Source organism: Perissodus microlepis, chromosome 7, assembly GCF_051167445.1.
Source record: "Perissodus microlepis isolate ML-2025 ecotype Zambia chromosome 7, ASM5116744v1, whole genome shotgun sequence".
Lineage (NCBI taxonomy): Eukaryota > Metazoa > Chordata > Actinopteri > Cichliformes > Cichlidae > Perissodus > Perissodus microlepis.
In genome coordinates, this window is record NC_140467.1 from 59,815,927 (window position 1) to 59,837,695 (window position 21,769).

Here is a 21,769-nt window from a genome sequence, read left to right on the forward strand (position 1 = left end):
ATTTGAATCGGGGCTTTCTTTCCTTTCTTTCCTGAAGCCTGCAGAGGGGCAGCAGGCATTGCCTGGGAGAGTGGGAGCCTTGAAGTTCCAATTCTAAGTTAATGTTATCAGAAAATGGCAACCAGAGTTATTATAGTTTTGAATTTTCTCATTAGTTTTTATTTTTATTTAGAATTTTTGTTTTAACCCTCTCGAGGCAGGCGTTGCCGATTTGCAACAGTTAAAAACTAACAACCTGATTACCCCACATACATATTTTATGAGTTTTTTTTACTCAGAAGTACCACTGCAGGACTTGGTTGTGCATTAGCAACAAAAAGTTTAATTTGAGCCTGAGAGGGTTAAGTTCAGTTTATCTGCCACAGCAGATTTTCTTGTTTCAGTTAGTTTTAGTCTTTTTAATTATACGTGTATAGAGGGCAAATCAGTGCAGGTATCACAATCAAAACAAAGAGCATATATATAATATATATAATCATGTATAGACATCCAGAGTCTATATTAACACATCCATCATCAGACAGATACTAAAACATTTCCTTGGTATATTTTTTATTTTAGTTTGGTCAGTTTTCAAAGTTAACAAAATAAAACAAACTGGAATGATCTTGTTAAGTCTAGTTTTTAGTTTTTATTTTCGTTTTTTCACATCCAGTTTTAGTTTTTGGTTTATTTTTTGTTTACTGAAATCATCTTGATGCTACTTTTTGAAATGAAAGATGTGGAAGGCTGTGACAGCTGCAAACATCTGCAGCAGCTGCAAACATCTGCAGCAGCTGCAAACATCTGCAGCAGCTGCAAACATCTGCAGCAGCAGACACTACAACAGGAACTTTACGTTTAACACCTGCTTATTTTGAGCCACACCACTCAAACATATTTTAGTTGCTTTCTAAAACACAAAAGTGTTTGAAGAGAATAAGCCTCTGTGCTAACAAAGGAGAAACAGTGACTCGCTATTTTGAGTTAAGTTCCTGAGAGGTTCCTGTTGTTCTTCTCCCCACATGGTGTGGCTGTCAGCGGGTCTGTCTGAACTGCCATTCCAAAAAAAAAAAAAAATCAGGACACTGCCAGTGAAAGGTGCCAGACACCAAAGATGTGAGATCGACATCTAGGGACATTTTAGAGAGTTTGATGTTAGAAAAACGAAGCTTTTAATTAAAAAAGGCCATGTCTGGCAGAGATCGAGGCGGTGTGTGCCCCTGCCAGGGCTCTACTGCTTGGCTATCATAGCCGTTCCCAAATCCCCCTCTCATGTAGATTTTAGGGGATAGTGGTTGTCAACGGTGCAAACTGCACCCCTTTTTAAGAACTCTGCAACAGGCACAGCCTCCATAGGAAACTCATCAGCTAGATTTGGAAAGGAAGGTATGTTAGGTATGCTTTTCACATTTCTTTTGATCTTTCTCCTGGTCCTCAGTGCATACTTCAGAAGAAAACTGTCGTTTTATTTTCAGCCAGCTTTTTAATCTTCTCTACAATAAACAGACTCAGCTATTGAAGACAAACACAGACTCACTTGTAGACTTGGCTTTTTTGTCCATGGCTCTTTGGAGTGCTGTGAAAGCCCACAGTGTACACAGGAATGTGGGCCATCTTCTTTGAGGGAATCTTCATCTGGAGCACAGAAGAGGCAGACCAAGAGGAAAAATAATCAGGCAGAGGAAAGAGAACCGAGAGAGCCTGTGGTGGGAGGCACTGCAGATGACTTTCACATTACAAGTATTTCTAGCCTCTACGACAATAGAGATTCAAAACACACGAACATCAAGGCCACGAGCCGTACAGTCACAGAGCAACAATAAGCAAATGCACATATTTTAATAAAAACTAACCACAACTGTAAAAAAAACCAACACACACAAATTAGCCACAGCACACAAATCACACAAAATCCAAACCTACAGAGCACAGAACCACACATCCAACACGGCCCGGGACTGAGGCAACAAATCAAAACCAGCAAAAGAACAAAAGAAGAAGAAGTGACGTCAATAGAAATGACAACCAGGCTCAAATAATGCGTTAATAAGCACTAAAATATGTCATTTAACCCCTTTCTGCAGCAGCTCCAGCAGCCTCTTTCTTTCTCTTTTTACATGTAAAAGCTCCACATAGCTTTACTTAACAGGTCAACCTGAAGCATAAATGACTTCATATGTTTATTCTCATTAAAATGTAGCGCTTTAAATACAAGTTCTTTGTTGTAACAATGCTTCTTGGCAATAAATCTTATACCATTACCAAAGCCTGCTTATTTCCCCTTAAATGGCCTTTTCATCCTCTCCACTCCCCTATCAGAGATAGCCTCTGATGAACCCCGCTCTGTAGAGCATAGAGTCCCAGACATCATAGACGTTGCAGAATCTCATCTAGATAGCTCTCTGAACTGAGATCGCCTGCAGTGATGACAAGCCTTGTATTTCCAGTGAGGGAGATACCACCCCACAGCATTGCGCTGCCTCCATTAAAAGCTGTTACTCTATCAGTCCACTCCACACTCTGATGATCCAGTGGCCGTAGGCAGAGTCTGAACTCAATGCTGAACGGAGCTAATCAGGCGCCAGTCAGACATCTGACGGTCTCCAGAAGCTCAAAACAAGAGCTAATGGCAGAATAAGCAGTTTGGCATTGGCAGAGAAGATTTAGCAAGTTTCTCATAGGTCCAACCCACATACTCTACTCTGCTACTCGACCTACAATCGTGTTTCCAACAGTTTTAAGACTTAAGACATAAGATTTGCCAAGAAGAAGCATACAACCGAGAGTGTAATCGACCAAACTAACATTGCCTTTCTTTTTGTGTTTATATGAAAAAAAAATTACAACAAATTTTATTATGAATATAATGGTGACACTCACTGCACACAGCTCTGTCTGTGAGTGCAGAAGCTCCACCCACTCCGTGCCAAAACCTTCTGTTTATGAGGAGCAGCCAATAAGAAGAAAGTTGACTAAAAGGGAGGACGGCTTTAAAGGGAGTCCAGATGCCAGAGTCCTCGCACCAGAGTGATGCAGAGAGCGGTTAAATCTATATCTATTACACTGTTTTATATTAAAAATAAAATTTGTTTTTCATTTTTTGTAGAAATATTTTTAACTTAACAATTAACAGTGTGTAAGAATGACAGTTCAGATGTGAAAAAGTTGAACTTTATATACTTTAATTAAAAAGACCTGGTATTAAATGACATAACATGTATGAACAGAAAAATTAAAAACTACAGCAGTAAAAGTAATGACATGAAAAGCGAGGCTAAAAAGGCTGAGTACAAAGTCATACACAGCTGAATAAAAACAGAGCCAAAAGAAAAGTTACCTTTGCACTGCAGGAGCTGCAGACAGATCTGGGAGAAAAAGAAAAGATTTTACTACTACAGCACACATGTCTGCACACTTTCCTACTGCTTAAGCGGGAACAGGCCGCTCTGATGGCTATAAACCCCCCACCCTGGTAAGACCTGTTCTCATGCTACTTGTTCTAATAATCCCTAATTGTAGCATTTGGAGGTGCAGCACAGTCACAGCACGGTCCCTGGTTCCAATCTCTTGCATGAAAACCTTTGAATTCAGTAGTGATTAGTGGGAGCATAAATGTGAAGGGTACAGAAAAAATTCATTGGCACTGAAGGTCGTATTAAGCACAGTGGTCTCCATCGTGGCAGGAAGCAGGAACTGGGAGAGTAGAGAAAAATGAATGCAAGAAAGAGCAGGTGATAAGCAGCTCCAGAGTGCTCTGGACCTCAGGCTGGGACAAAGCTTCATGTTCTGACAGGACAACCACCCTAAACACACAGCCAAGACAAAGAAGTGGCCTCAGGGCCACTGTGTGAATGTGCTTGAATGACCCGGTCAGAGCCCAGGCTTGAAGCCAATTGAACATCGTTGGCAAGATCTGAAAATGGCCGCGCACCGACGTGCCCCATCCAGCCTGATGGAGCACGGGAGGCTCTGCAAAGCAGAATGGAAGAAACTGCCCACATATATGTGTGCTAAGCGTGTAACTGAGTACCACAAAGGCTGAATGCTTATGCACATGTTATATTTTGTTTTTTTATTTTCATACATCACAGCAAACTTTGTTCACTTTGTATTTATGAGATATTGTGAGTAGATTTCTGAGGTAAAAAATGAATCGCATTTTGGAATAAGCCCGTAATTTGACAAAATGTGGAACAAGTGAAGTGCCGTGAATACTTTCCGCATGGACTGTAAATATGCCCGGGTATTGATTTGTGGAGACTCATGTTTCAGCTGCAACCTTGGAACAAACGTTTAAACATCAACAAGAGAATGAAAGACTTCCTTCATACCTTTTGCACAGTAAGCAGGTAGACGGCCACGAGAAGAGCGGGAATTTCACTCTGCAGCAGCAGCAAACCTGAGAACACACACTCACAGTCAGTGAATCCCGTTAGTGTCAACAGCACAAAGAAACAGAGAAGTTCTGCACTGTTACCTTCCCCCGCTTCAGGTTATTGTAGAGCTCTTTGCTCTGGAGAAACTTTTCCATCTCCGCTTTGACCAGTACTCGCCGCACGTTGATGACCTCGTCCACGGTTAAGGCGAGGCTCTCAACAGGGTGGCTGAACTCATCCTGAACACAACCGAGAGCAGTTAAAGAGAGGAAACCCATCATTCTGAGCTCCTGTCCACGGTTTATTTTAAAGAAAAAGCTAAAGATAAGAGATTACAGAGGAAAACTACAAACCGGCTGAGGTCAAAGCCAAAATGTTATCACCTGCAGTTTTATGCTTGTGTGAAACAGTCAAAGAAAAGTTTAAGCTCCTGAACACAAGTCTTTTCATACACATGAAAGACTTGTGTTCAAAAGATTAACTAAACCTTGCAAGAAATTGCCAGAAATGTAACATTTCAACACAACAGTATGTACTACTCCTTTTACAAAACTGAACTATCTGCCAGTCTCGTGTCCTCCTGCACAGTTTCGCACCTGAGCCTCCAACTTCCCTTTCTACTGCACGGATACATGTTGTGCATATCTGTGAAGGGAGCAGTACACACCCATGCAAGGGTTTTTTGGGGCGGGCATTTTTCTGCATGGATTAGCCTTCATTTGAAAAATAATATGGCAACTTTCAAAATAAAGTCATTGCTGTTGATTTAGATCAATATTATTGATACTGCAGCACTTTATACAGTAAAAAAATGGAGATATAACCCCACCAATCTAAGCTCAGTAACAGATAAAATTGGCTTGACAGGATGAATATTTCTGCAGTGATGTCACATGAAGCCGAGGACCATCCTCTGCCTCCGCAGTGTTTTCATCTCACCATCCACTGGTGCTCGTCTCCAGCTCTGGACTCAAACGCAGTCTCGGATCCCTCTGTAGTCTCGTCGACCGAGCTCAGAGACAGGCGGGCCGGAGAGGGCGGCACCCAGCCGTGAACCGGGAAGGAGGCTGGCACGTGGACATGAATGAAAAGTGAATGAGACAGAGAGGGAATAATGAGCTGAGGACAGTAGAAAGTGAATGAGAGAAAGCCACGAGTCGCGGTCTGAAGAATCCATGAATTACACATCAGCCTCTTTCATTCAGGCCCGTCTCGGATCTCAGGCCTTCAGAGAGTTTGTCGATCCGACTGGAACGCCGTCATCTATTATTAATCTGATTTCAGTGGCGTGATTGGCCCATGCTGCTACATCTGTAACTCAGATCACGGTGAGAGGTCTGCTCTTAACACAGCAGACCTCACACAGTTTAAACTGGGTGCCTCTTCGATCCTGCAAATGGAAGGTGTCAATTTGTCTCTAATGGAAAGTAAACAGGGCAATGGGAGGGCTGGAACAGGCCAGTAAACATGATCAGCGCATATAATTTGGATCAGCTGCCGATGACAGCCGGCTTATAGGCTTACCTCCTCTCACTGGCACACTTGAGGCCGGAGAGTCCTCTATTGGCAGAGCTGTGCACTGCAAATTAAAAATCCTGCTATCGTCCAGCTGAGTGTAATGTTTATGGCACATAAGCACTGTGGATGGCTTTGCAGAGTGGATTAAAGTCAGGATCGTTTTTCAAACAATTACCTCTGGATATGGACACCGAGGCTGCTAATGCACGAATCATGGCTATCAAACACATAACATCCTTCCCGGGGCTTTCATGCAGCACACAATTCAAAGCCATTAGCTTCTACCCTCCTTCACCCAATCACTTGATTTGATTACAATCCATCTCTGAGCCGTTCCACGGCCGATGTAAATCCAAGTTAAGGCTGCAGCGCGGTGAACTGACACAGCTGTTCTGTGAGGTAACGGTGGTTCAGCGAGGTTGGAGATTGGAAGCAGTGGTGACATAATGTCTCCCAAACCATTAAATCATTTCATTACCCCGAGGGCTGGGAATCGAATAAACATTTCTTCCTAGAGTTTTGGTTTTGTAGCCGTAACGGTAATTAGTAGATGCTGAGTTTTGTCATGACTGCTTACTGCTTCTTTCCTTCCAGGCCTCGAGGCAGAAGAGGTGGAAACTTAAAAAAAAAAGCCTTTTAAGACTTCAGTATCCCCTGCACTCAGTTTGTTGGGTCTCATGTCTGTTCGGAGGCATTCTTCATTCAAATACAGTGATGAAGAGAAAGCCATCAGGAGGCTCATCAACACACATCTCTTTGTGGCTCTTCATATGTCTGTGAATGTACAGACAGCTATTACTGTCTGTACATTCACATTAAAAGAAACATTAAAAATGTCCAAGTTTTAAACTTTTTTAATGATAGAAGGTGATCAAGGGAGGTTTGTGGTTTTGGCTTGGTTTGTCCTTCTGAATTCACATATCTATTACAGACCAGGGTCTCGGGGTCTTTTATAAAGACAAACTTGATGCAAGAATGTACAGTACAACAAATCTGACCCATGCACAGAGACGTTTGAAACCTGCTGACACAGATGTTGAGGCGGTGAATCAAAGCCAAACTATAATAATTGAATACAAGCTATCAATTTATCCGATACCATCTGATACATTTATATTAACTTCAGACAACACACGTCCTCCCACGGTGTGAAGTAGAGACTTAGGAGGTCAGACTCTACGGTGACCAACAGCAGTAGAGCCCATGTATAAATTAATGTGTGTATACAGATACGTTAGGCAGGCCTGATATATCTCAGGTTTCAACCACACTGTGCAATGCAGAGTTTACTCTGTCGTGCTTGTTAACCGCTGAACTACGCAAAATTACATCTTATTTTGTACTGCTTTACTCATATTTCTTGTATGGTGTACATGTTCACTATTATTGAATATAGTATTATTGTTATAATACAGAGAGGTGAGCCAGATATTGAGCAGACAAAGCCACATTAAGTTTCCAGGGCTGAAAAACTCCCTCAGATTTGTGTCACGATTAAGGTTTTGGTCAGAACTTTTTTTCCGAGCATCAATATCATGGGATTTGTTGTCATTTTCAACAGCAGGACTGCACAGATTTCATGCAGGTGACGAAGAGTAACAGAAACAAACACAGCTTCCTTGGAAGTGTTCTGTTTCCTGATGATTCACTGCAGAAAAATGTTTTCAGTTTGAGAATTTCATATAGTATAACCTGTTTTGATGAGCCACCTATCCCACATGATGACATGAACCTTAAGTGTTTAGCCAATAAGAAAACAGATAAAAGATCCAGGTAACCAGTGCTTGTTGTAGATCAAAATCCTAGAAGTTTAGTTGGTGATGTTTTGCTACGGACCCCACAAAAAAAGGAGCTGATCGGACTGCATGCTCTCCACATGTAGCTCACAGCAGGTGAAACGATGGCAGGATTCAGGGAAGTCTGGCAGCTTGACATGTCAATACACAGAGTGCTTTTCACCTCAAGTCAACAATTACCTTCACTGGTTAAATGCAAGATAACATCGCGCAACTTTAAAGTATTTTAGAGTGATTTAGAATGACTCAAAGATTTTCATTTAGCTTCAGTAACAAAACTCTCTGCAGGCGACGTGACTGCCCACAGACCCACAGGACCGAGTGGAGACTGGCCATCCTCACCTGGCTCATCATCAGCACGTCACATATGCACAGTCTGAAAATAAAGCCAGTGGCAGTTCTCACACATCATTACACTGCACGTCCTCATTATGAGTAACGTAGGCTAAGTTTACAGTTAAACCAAACATGAATAAATCACATTTACAAATGATGATTTTGATCACATGATATCGTGGGTGGGTGAGTGCCAGAGGTCAATGTGATTTTAAGAACCAATCAGCGGCCTCATTTTTACGTATCAAAAGTCATGAGGTGTTTATGGTTGAATGTAGGTGTTTAGAGGGCGGGATACAAAGCTGATCCATGTGCACACATTTGCCTGAAGGTATCCACGTATCTGACTTTTGTATGCTTTTAATCTGGATACTAATTCACTCTTTTATAAATGAGACCCCAGGACTTGTCCTCTGTTGCGTTTAGAAACTTGCTGAAAACCTAAGGGAATATCTGATCAACCACACACCTCCCACTGAAAGCTTAATCCCACTTTCTTTTCTCCTTGAAGGCTCAAAAACTGGCCCTGTGTCTCCCCCTATGGGAGGAGACTTAGCATTGCAGACAGGTGAATCATCAGCCACGGCTGGATCAGAGTCTGAAGACTTTCATAACAAGGAGACTCTTAAAACAGCTTATATCGCTAGTGATTTTATTTCAAACAGGAAGCTCTAACCCCCTAAAATGAGCTGCTGCAGTGCTTGGCTGGGATTAATTCACAGACAACTTCTGAATGGTGGTGATTGTGAAGCACTGCCACACTGCTCAGTGCAGGCTGAATACACAACAAGCTGTGATCCTGCACTGAAAACCTCCTGATTACAGCTTCTTTTCACATCTCGTCAGGGTCTATCGTTATATGGTAACAGTTCAGTACCTGTCAACTCAGACGCACCTGTTCATTTAAAGTTTAATTTCAATTAGTGTTTTTCTAGAGAGTAGTGTGTAACCAACATAGCTTGGAAAAAAACCCCAGAGAGCACCTAGAGACATAAAGAATTACGCATTTGAGTACTAGCATAGGGGATATTCTGACCTCTGTGATGAGGAGGAGCACCGGCGCTGGTTAGAGTCCTGGATCGAGGCCTGTCGACCCTCAGCTTGACCACCCCGCTCAGCTGGGCCGACTCAGAGAGCGAAGGAAGCATTTCCCCACGGAGCACAGCCAGGTCGTGCTCCGAGAAGGACCGATCTCTTTTCAGAGGAATCGGGGAGCTCTCGGTCCTCCGCAGCTCCCCGTTATCTGGAGACTCCTCCTCCTTTGGTGGAAGGGTGGCGGGTGAGGAAAGATTCGGGGTGGGGAGGAAAAGTGAGGGACCAGGGAGATGAGCAGGAAGAAAGTAAAGAGAAGTCACCAGATAATAACGATCTATCAGCTTTAATTCTCAATTTTCTTCACAGTTTAGGATGCATCGATCCTGAGCAGTGTTTTCCAGCTCTTCCTGCAGGATCCTGTGTGTTCCCAGGACAGAATAAATCCAGTACCTTGCAAAACTAAGCTAACTAATATGTTATTTGCTGTTTTTAGGAAACTGAATTTGATATGTGGAAAATGCCAAAAAGGAAGCAGCTGACACGGAGGAACAGTAGATTCACTCTGAAAACCTTCAAACATTCAGTTTAATTATGAAGCTTTTAGTCTTCCTCAAAGCTTCTCAACCTAAAGGTCTGGACCCCATGTGGGTCCAAGCAATATACAGTCTGCGAAGTTTTATAGACGCACCACAAGAGCGGGTTATCAACTTAGTACTGGTTTACTTCACCAATTCGTTAAGCTCAGATGGATATTGTATGGGAATATGGGAGACTCCTCAGTAGCAATTCCACCTGAAATGACCTGCTTTTTCTTTCTTTGTTTTTTTTAAGCAGGAGGATCCCCTTTCATTCTCCTGCATTTTATCAGTTCAGTGTGACATTTAGCTTTTGAGTGAAAATGGAGGAAGTGAAAATTAGTTTTTGCCTGTCAAACAGAAATTTAACACCACTATGCAGGCCTGTCTGGGAAATTTACCCCAAAGTGGGAAGAAATTTAAGCTGTGAGGAGAGCTGCACCCTAAAGTTTGACAACAGGTTACTAAAAACATGTTTTTAAATATATTTAAGGAGATTTAATAACATAGTTTTGCTCTCTGAATCTTAGTACCAATTACAGACCATAAGAGAGCCTGCCAGGATTGGGTCCAGTTTTTTGGGATTAAATAAGCATTCTGATATTAATGTATGAGCTGACACACCTTATATACACACACTTGATAAATTAAAGCAAAATCCTACAATGCCATAAGTCTATGGAAGTCTTAAAGAGGGAAAACTACTATTATTACAAAACATATTCTGACAGTTGGTGCTTTGATTAGGTTAGGATCTCGTGTGCTTGTACCCTGTGGGTGTCAGTGGTCTCTTCCACTTTCATCAGGACAAAATATTTAATTATAGGATGATGGAATGTATTGATGTAATTGGATGGAAGTGTCATGTGGACATTTCTGCTCTCAGGTTTTAAAGCCAAACAAGCATGATACTTTAGGAAAACAATGCCACAAAAATGCGTTTATAGAGGTATTACAAACTAGATCTCACTGCTAAAGGAGGAGCTCTAAACACAACTGCTTAAATAGACAGTAAATGGGATGTGTGGCACTGGCAGATCGTGTGGACACTTGTGAGTCTTCCCTCTAAGGCACATGTGTCGAACTCCAGGCCTCGAGGGCCGGTGTCCTGCAGGTTTTAGATGTGTCCTTGATCCAACACAGCTGATTTAATGGCTAAATGAGCTCCTCAACTTGTCTTGAAGTTCTCCAGAGGCCTGGTAATGAGCTAATCATTTTATTCAGGTGTGTTGACCCAGGGTGAGATCTAAAACCTGCAGGACACCGGCCCTCGAGGCCTGGAGTCCGACACCCCTGCTCTAAGGGCAGGGTGCTCAAACTGCAGTCAGGGGGCTGGTGGAGGCCCTTTGTTCTGAATTTCTGTTCAGGTTCTACTCTTCTTATTTAGCGATCACAGTGGACTTGACCTTTTTTAACAATAACAAATACAGCTGGTGTCCGGTTTTGTCTTGTTTAAGAGATGGTGTTTCCTTTGTCAACCCCATCACTGTGTCTGCTCAGCTGCGATGCTACGCTTCTACATCTGCTGCAGACAGTGCTGGGGCGCCCTCTGCTGGACATGCATAAATAAATCCAATAAATTGCCGAATGTCAGATAAAATAATACCAAAAATATCTGTAATGGGACAATATCAGCCAGTAATACTGGCACGGTAAATGGAGTGGTTCTTGTGTAACGCTTTTCTTCTCTGCCTGAGCACGCTATACAACATACCACATTCACCCATTCACACAAGCACGTTTCTCTGCCCTCAAGTGCTTTCTAGCCAACATTCACACTCCGATGGATGCACCAGAGAGCAACTTTGACTAATATCTTGCCCAAGGATACTTTGGCATGCCGACTCAAGTAGATTGGACTACTAACCTTCTGATTAGCAGATGCCCTGCACTACTGCCTAAGCTACATCCACCTTAGCCTTCCTATAGATCATGCAGACTATAGAGCAGGCAGTAACCTTTACTGTCAAATTACTTGCCATTAAAAAACATCCAGACCAAAAAACACAATTTGCATGGAGCCACAAAAAACATTTTCATAAATTAGGCTGACAACATTAGTGTCACCAGTGTGTGAATGTGTGTGTGAATGGGGTCCTTAGGGACTAGTAAAGCGCTATACAAATACAGGCCATTTACCATTTAACATGATAAACAGGCGTCAACAACTACAACATATAAATACAACAATAAATAACCCACTACAGACTATGGGCTATAATTATGATTGTTTGCTATTTTTACTTTGAATTTTCACTACAGTAACATCATTATTTTTTCTGCATCTAAGAAAATGTAGAAGTAAAAAAAAAAGAAACATTCATTTGTCAGAGCCACAGGGAGAAACTGGAAATGAGCAAAATAGCTGCATGAACCTCTGGAGGCCCCTCCTCTGAAGCACATCCTGTAGTTTTAAATGAAAATCCTATTTGGACAAAAAGTCAAATTTCCAGGAATCCTGGAATCCCAGGCTAATGTTAATCCCATCCAAACTGACTCATTTTCCTGGTCAATTCAAACAGAGTAACATTGAAAACATCACCCCTGTGGAAATGTTTGCACAGCTTAAACTATAATCTACTTTAAATTAGTTTGGAACAGCTGAGATATTACAGTAGGTAGTTGCTGTCTGCAGTGCCTTACAGGATGGCCACAGACGAGGTTTAAAATGCTTGAGAGACTCGTTAAACCGTCACAGATGTACTTGGTGCAAGGAAAGAAGCAGGAGAGAGATTGTGACATATACCCAATGCCACATTTCCTAACCAAAAACTTGCAGCACGTAGCAGTGGTATAATATGAAATGTGAAAGCAAGGTGAAAATGAAAGAAAGGACTGAGGAGGCAGACTGTAAACATGTCATTCCCTCTGGATTAAGCAGCAGTCAGTTTTGACCTGCAGATATCTCCCCCCATGCACCTGTGAGGATATTTTTTAAAGTGCTAAAGCGTAGGGGAGCTTTAATGTTTGATGTAATACAGCAAAAGCAAGAAGAGAGAAAGAAAGAATTTCCCAAGTTGCTGAGTCTTTGTGCAAAAGAGAAAGCGATTCTTCCCAGTCACTGTTTCATTTTCCTCCTCAGAGGGGAATCTTAACCCACTTAGATTGGGAAACAGAGCGTGTGCTGCTGTTAAAAACAACACTGAGCCCACAGAGAAGAAAGTTTCCTTTCCTATTCCCCTTCAAGATCACAGAGTTCCAGCTCACCTCTGATATGTTCATCTCCTCCATCTCGGCCAGGGTCGGGGCCTTGAGCAGGATGCGAGGACGGGATGGTGGCCGGGGTCCGAGCTCCGACACGGATAGGTCGATGCATGAAGTGGATTTGACATTGCAGGGACACGTCTGAGCCAGACAGGGCAGAGAGCCAAATGCTGAGGGAAGAGAAACCAGAAAATCTCAGGTGTGCTGAGATCAGAAGGGAGTAATCAGACGCACCCTGTGTACCACTTTGGAGTCAGTGCAATGAAGCAGCTCCGCCTTATTCCATAAGTTGCACAAAGGTTCTATTTTCAGTTTTGTTCATATTGTCAGAAAGGCTTAATACTCATAGGCATCACGACCTTCCAAGAACAGCAAATTCTTGGTGAGGACTCAGTGAAAAGCTCCAGGCCGGAGCAAAAGCCTTGGCATCAAACTCATAACTTTGACAGTCCCCCCCGAACCAATTCTGAAATTGCTCTTCCTTCATTCAAAATACAAAAATAACAAAAAAACAACAAAATTTAAAAAAAAAAAACAGCCAGTGGATACAAACAATGACATGAGACGTGCTGTTCTGATGTAATATTATGGCTCAATTTGCCCTAAACCACCTGCCACAAACCTCAGTGAATCATGTTAACTGTGATTAATTTAAATTTTAGCCCTATCCAAATTTATTCACACTGAAATTCCTACAAATACACTATATGGACCTCACCTCTTAATCTTTAAATTCAGGTGTTTTCAGCCTCATTGGCACGGGCATATAAGGTCAAACACCTCACCTGCAGTCTGCCTTTGAAAAACATTTGTGAAAGAATGGGTTATTATAAAGAGTTCACTGAATACTATAACAGCACGTCACACTTGCAACAGATTTATTCCCTCATAGATACCCCCTGTGGCATTAACATCAGCACAAAAGCTGTCCACTGGGAGCTTCACGACATGGATTTTATGTCCAAACAGCTCCAGTAGGTCTAATGCGTAGGTGTCATAACACTTTGGTCCATTTAAGGTAAATATACAATAAAGCAAGCTAAAACAATTAACAGCGTCAACACCTTTCTGTCACAAAACTGAGAGTACAACTTCTTTACAAAGTCCCTGCAGAAGCAGACCACTATTAAATGGCTGAAAAAATCCTGTAGGAGTTTGAGGAGACCAAAAAAAAGATAAAAATAACACAAATACTGGACTTTTCCAAGTAGCCAGTCAATCCATGCTTCCATAAACTTTTAAGGTGGTATAAGTAAAAACTAAAGGAAAAAAATAATAATAAATGTGTGTGGATCAGCCAAAACCTGCTAAATTCATTGGTTTGATGGTTGATGGTTTCGAAAATAACTCTAAAGTCTGCATTTACACAGCAGTAATTGAAAGTCCTCTAAAAGCACAAAGCAAGTGATTGACTTTAATTCTTAAATTGTATTTTACCCACAGACATATCAGCATATATGAGGCTTACTAAAAAACTCCCTTCAGATACAAGTCAAGACATTTGATTCCTCTTTCTGAATAAAAGCATGCCAGTCCCAGTTGACTAATTTCAGTCTCTGCAAGGCAGCTTGCTTTATAAACAGTCCGCACACTAAAACACGCTGACCTTGATCTGAAAATAGCAGGTCAATATTTATGAAACGTGAGATGACCTTAATGTGTACTGCAGCTCTAAATAGAAAAGTATTGTTGTGACTCTCAAAAGCTACAGTACAGAATGTCCAGACTCACTATGATGCAATTATTTCATCAGTTTAATGCAACTGTATTCACCTCTGAAAGGGCAACTGCATGCAGCTGCAAGCCAACTAGATCAACAAACACACTGTAGACAGGCTTAAATTTAAATATAATATTCATTATAATGAGAACATTATTGAGCACTTGCAAGGACTGATGAGAAGGTTTCTGACAATATAAATAAACTTTCACTACTTAATCTATATACAAACAATAGATTAGGCAGTAGTTTAATATGTACTTGGGAGTGCTTTATTCTGCAAGTGCATCCAGTCAGAACAACAAAACACAATATGCAACCACTTTATCAAAAAAGTACTTTGCAGGTCTTTCTATCCAGCAGCTTGCAGCTTGCAATGTACAGCTGGACTCTACACAAGTGAGCTCAGTTTTTAGGTCATTGACAGGGTTTAAAAACCATTACAGAGTCCCAACTCTCGTCCCCTGTGATGGTCCTTATAACGAAAATAGGGCCAGCTTGACAGAGAAGCTGATACTTGCTCGGTGCCTTGGTTTTAGGCTCATGGTGAAACTGCATGGATACACTCAGGGAGTGACCCAACAATAGCAGCAGGTTATTAAAGCCCTGTCCAAGGAGACTATGAATATGTTTTTTTTTTTTAACTCAATGTTAAAGTTAACTCAACGATCACACTTTACATGGTAAAAACGATCTGTGTTTTATCTTTACTGCTGGAATGACCCAGTCACAGGTCCCTATGCCTAATAAAATACCTGACCGTACATTCTCTCCATGATATTTACATACTTGTTAAAGACTATTAGCAGTGTACTGCTTCTAAAAGATGGTCTAAAAAGTTAATCCATGTGTTTGTTTGCTGGGATATGGATTGCAGAGTGGGAGAAGGGTTATTTATTTTTATATTTTTGCCTTTATTAGACAGTGCAGTGGTGGAGTGTGAAAAATAAAGTTGGGAAAGACCTGCAGAAGGCCTTGGGTCGGTCCAGGCATTTTTGGCAGGAGTGCCTTAAACCTGCATTCTTTCTAATGGTCAGCAGGGGGCGACTCTTGTGGCCGTAAAAAGAACTAGAGAATATGCAGGCGTCCGTGAGGAAAGGAAAAAATGCTCACTTGATCAATGACCTCTTTCCTGTAAGCACTTTCCTGGTCGGTTTCTGACCTCAGTCACTACTTTTACGTCTTAATTATAACAACATGGATTTCCCTCTTCAAATAACTGTAATTGCTGTCTTTGTGACTATCAGTCTCTTACACCATTGTGGGAGAACTTTGGCCCAATCTTCTTTACAGCATTGCTCACTGAGGTTTTTATGCACAGCTCTCTGTGGTATTTCAGCCAGGTCGAGGTTTAGACTTTGACTGGGTCACCGCAGCACTTTGATTCTTTACTTTTAGAGTACCCGGGCAAAATGTGGATGCAAAATGAGCACAAATCATCCCGTGCTTGAAGTTGGTTTGAGGTATTTGTGCTGATGGCGTGTGTTTGGTTTTCGCCAAACATCAAACTGAAAATAAAAGTTTATTTAATCACTCAGTTCTTGGTACCTGGTATCTCTTTTGGGCAAAAGCAAATGCTATGGTGAAATGTGCAATATGAAACCTGTCCAAACTCTCTTTTCCCAGCTTATCCAAACTAAGTGGAGGGATACCAAACAGCAGAAATTAGGTTTACTTGTATCACACGCTTTAAGCCTGTGAACCAGGACTCTCAGGTCTCCTTTGGCACTTTGTGTCTTAACAACAATCTCTAAATGCAAATCTATGCAGAGCTTTTGAACCTCCTTTTGATTAGTGGCATTCTTTGTTCTGTTTATTTCGTTTTATCTATCAACACTCCGAGATCAAAGATTGTTCCCTTACGCCTCGAGCTGGGTGGAACTACTGGTCTAAGCTTCCTCTCCTGCTTGATCTCAGCCAGGACCCGGTCATGGAGGGACTGCTGCTGTGGGGGAGGAGGAGGGAGGCTGCGCTCTGAAACCTAAAGAAGAGAGGCAATTAGGTCACATCCACGAGTGAGAAATAAATATAAGTATATTACTTTTGTACTTTGAAGAGAAATTTTGATTATTCAGTACAGGTTATGCAGTCCATGTCCAGATGTTGAAATTTAAAAGCCATGACACAACCACACAGAAGAAAACAGCACTGTGCTATGATATCAGTGAATGTTAGAAATGAGGCTTAATAAACTTCCAAACAAAAATAAGACATTTACTGGACATCTAAGTATTATTTATTAGCATGTATCAAAGAGAGCAGCATTAAGAAAAAAAACCTAAACTAAACATTGTCCACTGGAGGAGGTTTATTATTCCTAAAAAAATCCTGACATGAGTAACACACACACTTCTATAACTAAACGACAAAACATCTCAAATCACACAAAATTGGACAACAGTAATTTAAACTAAGAGGATTTCTCATCACAAAAAGTTTTTTTCTCCAATTTTCAGCACGAAGAGAAAGAAATGTGCATCTAAACCAGTTGGGAAGCCAATCAGACTTGTTCACATGCAGCAAAAACAAACAAACAGTTAGCAGGAACAGGAGGCTGATGACATGCATCAGGTAATGTCATGGTTTTATCATTTGGGGGTAAATGAGGTCACTGAGATCAGGACCGCTATGATTTTTTTTCCAAAAAGCGCAGCAAAATCAACTTTAGAACTAGGGATGCGAAGTGAGACCTGGTTCCCAGTAGTCCAGTTCCTTGGAATTGTTAGTCTGCTTGTCTGTCGATCCCATTTATCAGTTCCAGTTGCGCTACGATCATCTGATTTTATTTTGTGTGTTGGAGAGGGAAAGTAGTGATGCAGTCTGCAGCGTGGATATGAACTTTACTTTTATTTTTATTGGACGAAAACACGAGCGCACGATGGTAAAGTGGAGACTGCATCCATGACAGAAGCATTATACTGCTAACACAACTTCGGCTCTCTGCAATCACCTGCACAGACAGCGTGCTAACACTAAGCTAGCCAAGAACGCAGAGAGAGGAAAAAAAACCCTAAACCCACTTACTGGTTTAAGTGGAGGTCTTGATCTGATGAAATCCAGGATCAGTTCATGAGCATTTCTCTTCACTCTAGTAGGAATATCACCGTCCACCTGAATAAGCCAGGAAACAATGCAGAGCTTACTTCCTAAGTCTAACTTTTGTCGAGATAGACAGAAGGCTAAGACGGATAGCAGCGACTCTTTTTTGGCCTCTTGATCAAAGTACATTGCAACATGTTATAAACATCACATAGTCAAAGCAAATAAAACACACTCCACACATCCAGGAGCATATTCTGGAATTCAAAGCTGCCTATAAACTATAACAAAACATTAGAAATATCCGACTCTCTCACCATACTATACTCATTATAATGTATAGAAGTTAAATAGAAATTGTAATCACAATCACAGCACATGCTGTAATCTGCTGGTATTTTCAAAAAACTGCAGCTGCTGCCAAAACAGCAGAAGGCTGAGAAAGGCCTTTATTAATATTTGCATTGTAAAGCTGAATTATGCATCTGCCCGTGGAGAAGGCCTCGAGATGATTCACTGCCACATGCATGCCTCCCATACAACATTTTCTTTCTGCAGTAAAGCCAATTTGCAACACATGCATGATGCAGTAAGGTGCCTGAAAAAGGCCTCTAGTCTGATTCCTGTCTGCCCTGAGATGACTCCTATCAAGTTTCCAGTGAAAACATTTCAGAGCTTTAAGTGCTTACTCTGCAAAAACAGCTCCACTGATTTCAGCTTCTTTACATCATGTCTGAACTCTCACCATAACTTTGCGTAGCTGGAACTTGCGAGCTCGTATGTCCTGCATGAGCATCTCGAACGGCGTGAGGCTGAACTCGGTGGGCAGCGGGTTGAACGGCTGCTCCTGCACCTTCTTCAGCTTCACTCCCTGCCTGAGCTCCTTCATCAGCTGCACCCACAGACGGGCCTGGCATTAAGCAATACGCAAACAACAACACCACTCATGTGCATGTGTCAGAGCAACAACACTGCTGTCCTCCCTGTCACAGACTGAATTCTCCCCTCACCCAGTCTCTGTGTTTCAGAGTGTCCAGTTCAGCCGTAGATCTGTCTTCCAGAGATTCCTCTGATGAGATCTTCTTCAGCATCTGGGCAACAAAAACATTTTTTTATAGCAGCAGTTGTCCATGACGACTGATTTTTATCTCTAAAACATGCCCACATCCACCTATAGTAAGTAAAGCAGGTCTGTGCTTCAACATAATATTCCCGTATTGTGTGTGTATAACCTCTTTTTAAGTTTTGTGGATATTATACATGGTTATGCTGAGGATATGTCAACGAGTTTCCACTGGAAATGCCTTTTGGTTAAACTGTCAGCAAGGGATTTGCATTTGCACTGTTAAATTTTTATATAGCTTTAATGCACATAAAAAACAGCTGCTTGTTTAAGTGAAAATACATTGATGGGGTTTTTTTTTTGCACTAATAAAGTTGTGGAGTTGTATTTTGTCTCACGTCAATTATATTGTCAGTTATCTTGTTATTGCAAATTTGCAAATGTATATCGTGATAAATATTTTTGGCCATATAGCCCTGCCCTAACATAAATTACTGCAGAGATTCTGTTGACTTTACAAATTTAGAAAAGGTATAAAATGGTTAAATATGACACTGGAGACAAATCCAGTTACCCAAAGCTTATTTACAGAAATTCATTTATAAAGGCCATGAAAACCAAACGTTCCAGCTCATCCTGCTTCTTCCCCCCCTGAATTCTTTGAATAACTTTAACTTATTTTAAAAGCATCCACAAATCAATTAGTCAGTGTTTTGTCAGAAGTGTTTACACTTCAGCTGCTGATGTGACATTTTAATTGCTTTCAGCATCTGCATGTCCACTAATACTTCAACTGTTTTAGCACCTAATAAGTGTACATGAAAGTATCAATTGAGGTATTTTTGATAGAGATGTTTCGGGAATTTTTCAGAAAGCCTATCAAGATGTAAGCAAGTCAAAAACTTGATAATATATCAAGTTGTGGAAACCAGAATTACAGCATATTGCACTGACTGACTCGGAATAAAGTCTACATTCATTAGTGTTCCCATATGTTCTTGATGGGACAGCTGTGAGCGTGTCATTTTGGGTGAGTGCTAATTAATAAACCATCACTAATGTTAGCTGCTAACAATACATATGAAGCCATTCATGTCATTTTTGTTGCCCCGCCTGAGTAAATTATTCAGACAGTTGTCTTCTTCTTCTTCTTCATTTGGCTGCTCCCTTTAGGGGTTGCAACATCTGCCTCCATCTTATTCTAGCATCTCTCACATCGTCCTCGGGCACACCAACCCTCTGCATGTTCTCCTTCTCTACATTCATGAATCTCCTCTGAGGTTTATTTTCCCCCTGCCTGGAAGCTCCAATTTTAACACCCTTTTAAAATTATTTTATTTTCACTCTTGCTCATATCCCTCTGTCACAAGTCATCCCTGATACTCCACCAAATCCACTCGTCTCATGCTCTCTTCTTCTCCTCTTTTGTGCACTGTCCATTGCTTTGGATGGTCGACCTCAAGTGTTTAAACTCATCTAAACTTCACCATCTCTGCGCCTTGTACCCTGCTCTCACTACAGATCACAATGTCATCTGCAAAAGCCTCAGCTCAAGGAGACTCCTGCCTGACTCCTGTCTCCTGCCTTTTTAAACTTTTTGGGTTGGGTTGGAGGGTAAAATCAGGTGGAGATACAGCTGCTGAAACAGAAAGGCGTTAACTAACAACAACTCTGGACTGAAGGCTCTCTGCCTCATCTGGATCTGCTAGAATGACACAGTGTCAGTCTACCATCTGCATGTACTCATGTAAACAGTTTTCTGCGCCGTGTTTCTGCTAAATATCGATCAAAAAGCAGAAACACTGCAGTGACACGCCGCAAGTCAGATTTAAGGTTGAGTAGTTGGAGGAAACTGTGGAGGCAGCTTCTTCAGTCATTTTTCAGTCTCCAGTCTGCAGGATGTAAACAGGAATATTAATGGAGAAAGGCTGTAAGAATTTCAAATTTAGAGGGCACACACAAACACTACACGGTGCACACCACTGAAGCAGCAGCTATGGCGTGTCAGTTATTCTTGTTTACACCTGTTTACAGGTGGCACATACCTGATGCTTTCAAGGACAGCTGAAACCTGAGATTGCATTACGCTGCTGAGTCAACTCTTTATTGTTTTTCTTCTTTTTAACATTCCAGTCTATCCTATGAATACAAAAAACAAAACATAAAATGACGAGATGATAACAAACTCAGCGTACCTCCTTTGCGTCTCTGATCTTGACGAGGAAGGTCTGCAGCTCCAGGGTCTCAACAAACAGAGCCCTGCAGACAGCCTGGTAGTGCTCCGGAGCCAGACTTGGGTTTGCCAGTCGAGATGCACACAGCGCCATCACCTGGCGGAACGTACACACCGGCCTGATTATGCCCTCCCGGTCCTCCTCTTCCTCTACCTCCTCCTCCTCTTCCTGTCCACTGTACCCCTCATCTGTTGTTGCGTTTCCGGCGGTGCTGTAGCCCCCTCCGCTTTGGTCCCCTGCCGCCATGCGTTCGATGAGGCGCTCCAGCTGTGGGCTGAGCTCGCGCTCCTCAGTGTCATCCAGCCCCCAATCCAGGGCTCGGTAGATAGCCACGCCGAGCAGGTGGACCAGCTGGAGGGATGAATGAGGAGGAACCACAGAAAGTCAGTTAAAAGTATTGCTAATAACTGTTTTACAGGTCCAGATAAATCTAATCTAATTCACATAAAAGACTCCCTTTTAAGCATTCTTCAACCATGTTGCTGTTGTGAAGCTGGGATGTCAAACATAAGGCCCAGAGGCCAGAAGCAGCACCGCAAACACTCAATCTGGCCCACTGGATGACTTTGGAAAATGTGAAAAGGGGCATCAATTTTGGACTTTTCACTGAATTTTTACAGTTTTTAAAGTTTTACAGTTTTCGTGGTAAAGACATCCCCCACTAGTATGTTATTCATACTGTACAAAACTATTTAAGTATTAAATAAACAATTAATGACAATAAAATTTCCTTTTTTCCCCCACCAACTACTATAGATTTGTAATTATTATCATTATCATCTATTTATTTATTTTTTACAGTGGGTCCACTGTAAAATTGTGCTTACAACTTAACCTGAAGGTGGCGTCACTGTCCTAATCCCTGCCTTCCTGTTGAAAGGGATTTTTCCC

The 21,769-nt window shown here is 41.7% G+C and overlaps 1 protein-coding gene across 1 annotated transcript in view; it reads right to left on the reverse strand.

The window, feature by feature from the left end:
* Positions 1 to 21,769, reverse strand: part of spire2 (spire-type actin nucleation factor 2) — a 45,427-nt gene that overhangs the window by 2,961 nt on the left and 20,697 nt on the right. Inside the window, exons 3-14 of the mRNA XM_084936334.1 lie at positions 20,840 to 21,229; positions 18,592 to 18,672; positions 18,327 to 18,491; positions 17,567 to 17,653; positions 16,406 to 16,523; positions 12,826 to 12,992; positions 9,045 to 9,267; positions 5,298 to 5,425; positions 4,460 to 4,597; positions 4,314 to 4,381; positions 3,320 to 3,347; positions 1,520 to 1,617 (exon numbers count right to left, since the gene is read on the reverse strand). Of these exons, the coding sequence (XP_084792460.1) occupies positions 1,520 to 1,617; positions 3,320 to 3,347; positions 4,314 to 4,381; positions 4,460 to 4,597; positions 5,298 to 5,425; positions 9,045 to 9,267; positions 12,826 to 12,992; positions 16,406 to 16,523; positions 17,567 to 17,653; positions 18,327 to 18,491; positions 18,592 to 18,672; positions 20,840 to 21,229 (1,691 nt within the window). The remainder of the gene's footprint in view (positions 1 to 1,519; positions 1,618 to 3,319; positions 3,348 to 4,313; positions 4,382 to 4,459; positions 4,598 to 5,297; positions 5,426 to 9,044; positions 9,268 to 12,825; positions 12,993 to 16,405; positions 16,524 to 17,566; positions 17,654 to 18,326; positions 18,492 to 18,591; positions 18,673 to 20,839; positions 21,230 to 21,769) is intronic.